At 44.3% G+C, this 5037-nt stretch overlaps 1 protein-coding gene across 1 annotated transcript; it reads left to right on the top strand.

Moving 5' to 3' along the window:
- The first annotated feature begins 700 nt into the window (after nt 1-700).
- On the top strand, nt 701-4765 carry LOC109178467. Its single transcript, XM_019328101.1, has 2 exons — nt 701-3822; nt 3958-4765. Exons 1-2 carry the CDS (start codon nt 701-703, stop codon nt 4763-4765), a joined length of 3930 nt encoding a protein of 1309 aa, XP_019183646.1.
- Nucleotides 4766-5037: the final 272 nt, after the last annotated feature.

Here is a 5037-nt window from a genome sequence, read left to right as displayed (position 1 = left end):
ATTTCCTTGGAACGTTTATTAAAGTTGATGATCGATTTGCGAATGCGCCAGGGAAAACATTCTATCGAATTAGGGTTTCCATCTCAGTTTTGAAACCGCTAAAACGACGTATGAAATTCATGAAGAGGGATAAGTCAACTTGTTGGGTTAATTTTAAGTATGAAAGACTGCATAATTTCTGTTACTTTTGTGGTATGATGGGGCATCTACATAAGTATTGTCTGAAAGCAAGGGATGCAGGGCTTCCGATTGATCAATATCCGTATGGTGAGGGCTTACGTGCGGGCTTTAAGAAGGGTCCACGAAAAGTGGGAGCGTCATGGCTGCTAGACATGAACGGCAAGCCTATGGCGGGATCCCCCTTGGATATTATGCCGACGGTGCGGGTTGAGGACCATGTTGATGCTACATCCGACCCTACACGGGTTTGTGGCGAGAGTGTTGTAGTTGAGGCTGCAACGAAGAGGAGGCGTGCGGATTTGAATGGGAATGATGAGAACAGAGTGAGGGATGGTGATGATGTTGTTATGACAGAGATCCAAAAAAACTTGTCTGCGGCGGGTACTGGTTCCCAGTCCCGCCCATCATTATGAGTACCATCAGCTGGAACTGTCGTGGCTTGGGTAATCCACGAACAGTTCGTGAGTTAACGGACCTAGCGTCCCGTAAAAAGCCTGATTTTATTTTTCTTATGGAAACCATGGTGGAACGAATACATGCTGAAAGGATTCGTGTCTCCCTTGGTTTTGATGGTCTTTTTTATGTTAATCCAACTCCACAAGGCGGTGGTGGCCTAGCACTACTGTGGCGTAAGAATGATACGGCAAGTCTCTTGAGTTACTCTAAAAATTATATTGATATTGAGGTGAATATGCCCAGCTTTCCCAGATGGAGGATGACGTGTTATTATGGCTACTCCCAGCGACATAGGCGCATGGAGGCGTGGGACTTGATAAAATCCTTCGCGCAGCGCTCTACTCTACCTTGGGTTATGATCGGGGATTTTAACGAGCTGTTGTTTCAGCATGAGAAGAGGGGGGGCAATCCACACCCCGATAATCTCCTACGCGGGTTTGGGGAGACTATTGATCAATGTGGTTTGAATCAGTTGCCTATGGAGGGGTACCGTTTTACTTGGGAAAAAGGGAAAGGAACATCAAATTGTATTGAGGAAATGTTGGATAAGGTACTGGTATCTGATGATTGGCGGGAGATTGTGCCGGGGGCCAGGCTTGTTAATAATCTGATGCGGAAATCGGATCACTCCGCGTTATTTCTGAGTATTAATGACACGTTCCAGGGAGGAGGGCGAGGGAGGAGGGGCTTTCGGTTTCGGTTTGAGATGGCTTGGATTTATGATGATGGGTGCAGGAATGTTGTGGAAAAGTCATGGGAGGAGGGAAGGCGTGATGGGGTCCAGGACTGTATAGTGCATTGTGGGAACCGGTTAACCAGGTGGGGTGGTGATCGGTATCATAAGTTTGGGGAGAAAATCATGCTCCTGCGGAATCAGCAACTGCGTCTGAGGGGTCGCACTGACTCTACTTCTTTGGCTGAATTCCAAAGACTGGAAGGACTTTTGTGTAGTATGGAGGCCCAAGAGGATGTTTACTGGAAACAGAGAGCAAAGCGACACTGGCTCACTGACGCAAATACAAGATTTTATCACAGGTACGCCTCTCATCGTAAAAAGAAGAATACTATTTATAAGCTTATGAATGATAATGGGGATTGGTTGGAAGGAAATGCTATGAATGCAATTATTTTGGATTATTTTACCCATATATTTTCCTCTGGTGGACCTGTGGATGGTGATGTGTTATTCTCTGGGATAACCCCCCGTGTGACCCGTACTCAGAATGAATCCTTATTACGACCCTTTGAGCTAGCTGATGTTAAAGAGGCTCTGTTTGCAATGGCCCCAGACAAGGCACCTGGTCCGGATGGTATGAACCCAGGATTTTACCAGCACTTTTGGGACATAGTTGGAAGTGATATTTCGACATTTATTCTAAACTGCCTCAATAATCGTGTCTTCCCCTCTGGTCTAAACGATACGGATGTGGTACTCATTCCGAAGAAGAAAGTCCCTGAAATGATAACGGATTTTCGCCCTATAGCTCTGAGCAATGTGATTTACAGAATTATGGCGAAGATGATTACGCAAAGAATGAAACCATTAATGGAGAAGATAATATCGGGCTCTCAGAGTGCATTTATTCCGGACAGGTTAATTACTGACAATATCCTTGTAGCTGCTGAGGTAGGGCATTTCTTGAACAGGAAGCAATGTGGTGCTGTGGGATGGGGAGCACTTAAATTAGATATGGCCAAAGCCTACGATCGCATGGAATGGCCCTTTCTCCGTGAAATGTTATTAGCCCTGGGTTTTGATAGCAGGTGGGTTGAATTGATTATGTTATGTGTCACTACTGTGTCATATAATCTTCTGATTAATGGCTCTCGTAGTTCTACCATTACACCCACGCGTGGTCTCCGCCAGGGGGATCCATTGTCCCCGTATTTATTTATTATCTGTGCAGAAGGGCTGTCAATTCTATTGCAGAGAGCGCAAGATAGTGGATTATTACATGGATGCAGGGTTGCTAGAGGGGCACCTCCGATCTCTCACTTATTTTTTGCAGATGATAGCCTACTGTTCTTCAGAGCGAATACGCAGGAAGCATCTGAAATTAGAAATTGTTTGTTACTATATGAGAGTTTCTCTGGCCAAAAGATAAATTATCATAAATCCAGTATTTGTTATAGCAGAAATACGGGGCAGAATGATAGGGATATGGTAGCGCAAATACTAGGTGTTAACCAAGCTCCAAGTTTTGGGAAATACCTAGGACTACCCTCCTTTGTGGGCAGAAATAAAAAGGCGGCGTTTGCATATATAGAAGATAAAATAAGGCAGAGAATTGGGTCCTGGAATAAGAGGTTGTTAACCCAGGCTGGGAAGGAGATCTTATTAAAAAGTGTGGCCCAGGCAATGCCAACTTTTTCAATGAGTGTCTTCCTACTACCTATATCTACTTGTACAGCTATTGAGCGGGTTGTGAATCGGTACTGGTGGGGGTCAGGAACCGAGCGGGGCATACACTGGAAAGCCTGGGATAGATTGTGTGTCCCAAAGAAATATGGAGGCATGGGATTTAAAGACTTAAGGGCATTTAATTTGGCAATGTTGGGAAAACAGGCATGGAGATTGCTCACTAACCCAGACTCATTGGTAGCCAGGGTTTATAAGGCCAGGTATTACCCAAAGGATACTTTCCTAGAGGCAACTATAGGAAATAATCCAAGTTTCTGCTGGCGGAGCATTATGGCAGCTAAAGATTTAATATGTGGAGGTGTACGAAAGCGAATTGGGAACGGGGAATCTACCTTGATATGGGAACACCCTTGGTTACAGGATGAGATTGATCCTATGATTCATACGGAAATGCCACAACACCTGTCTGGAGCCAAAGTGGTAGGATTAATTGATCAGGATACAAAAACATGGGACCCGCACATACTAGCTGATATTTTCCAACCAGATGATATACCTAGAATTCAGAAAATACCGGTTGCCCCTGAGTATGAAGATATATGGTATTGGTATGATGATCCTAACGGTTATTATTCAGTCAAAAGTGGGTATAGACGAATAGTTGGAAACTATGAGAACAATTCTAATGGGATTTTTAGTGAATGGCTTACCCTATGGAAACTAAAAATCCCACCCAAGTGGAAGACATTCTTATGGAGGGCTATTTGTGATATCCTCCCTACTACCAATAATTTGCTTATAAAGAGAGTGGAGATTAACCCGATGTGTGCCATGTGTGGAAGAATGAATGAGGATACCATGCATGCATTAGTTTTGTGTGACTATGCACACTCCATATGGGCTAAATCCAACCTTCCAATCCCCATTATTATGACAAATGTTTTCCATGAATGGTTTAGTGCAATCTTGAATGTTCTAGACTTTGATGGAATTATTTATGCAGCTGCAATACTTTATCATTTATGGAGGGCGCGAAATGGTGCAGTGTGGGATGCCTGCCTACCAACGCCAACCAAGCTATTATTGACTGCAACGTCCACGATGAAGGCGTGGAAAATGGTTCACCACCGTGCGCCACAGCCGGAACGGGGCCAAGGAACCGCCGCTACTGCCCGTACCGCCGCTGCTGCCTATACCGCCGCTACTGCCCGTACTGCCGACCAGCCTCCGCTGCCGCCTACTGCTGGACCGACTGCCGCTTTTCCACCGCCGCTGCTGCCCGTACTGCCGGACCCGCACCATGGTGTATCACCATCACCGGTAAAATGCTACATGGACGCCAACTACCACCACGGAACGAATGCCGCTGCTGTTGGGGCGATCCTCCTCGACGCCAACGGCCATTATTTGTCGGCTTTCACCGCCCCATTGATTGGATGCCACTCCCCGCTATCGGCTGAGGCTATTGCATGCAAAGAAGTCTTGTCATGGCTCAAGAGGCGGGATGAATTATCTATACAAGTATTCACGAATTGCCAAGTGCTACAGTCCTATCTATCGGGACCATCAATAACACCACGGTCATACCTGGGCTATGCTATCGACAACTGCAGAGCTCATATATCTACTTTTTCGTATTGCTCAATTATTTACATTCCTAGATTACAAAATTCATTAGCTCATACTCTAGCTTCTACAGCTTTCACGTTTGATACTGCTATGTACTGGGACAATGTCCCTCCAGACTCTATTTTACCACTTCTATAAATACAACCTCCAGGTTGACCTTCAAAAAAAAAAGTTTATTATCAACATTTTATATATTATGAACTTAGAATATGGTTAGAATTACTTGACATGATATATTTATAGTTACCAGATTATGTACTTATAGATTTAAATTTATGCATCTATAATAAGGGTGTGTTTAGTTGATGGGTTTAGAAACAAGGAATGCGAATGAAAGTTATAGACATTGTTTGGTTGATAATTTTTTAAAACATAGGATTTGATTGCCCTATAATTACAAAATCCCTTAC

The sequence above is a fragment of the Ipomoea nil genome, unplaced genomic scaffold (genome assembly GCF_001879475.1).
Source record: "Ipomoea nil cultivar Tokyo-kokei standard unplaced genomic scaffold, Asagao_1.1 scaffold0848, whole genome shotgun sequence".
Classification (NCBI taxonomy): domain Eukaryota; kingdom Viridiplantae; phylum Streptophyta; class Magnoliopsida; order Solanales; family Convolvulaceae; genus Ipomoea; species Ipomoea nil.
The sequence above is the reverse complement of the archived record's forward strand: the minus strand, read 5'-3'. Positions and strand labels throughout refer to the sequence as shown.

What these genes read in the sequence shown, in the direction of transcription:
- LOC109178467 (XM_019328101.1), top strand. Translation starts at nt 701, where the DNA reads ATGGTGGAACGAATACATGCTGAAAGGATTCGTGTCTCCCTTGGTTTT. An exon ending in AGAGTGGAGATTAACCCGAT is followed by an intron (nt 3,823 to 3,957) that starts GTGTGCCATGTG and finishes TGAATGGTTTAG; the next exon opens with TGCAATCTTGAATGTTCTAG.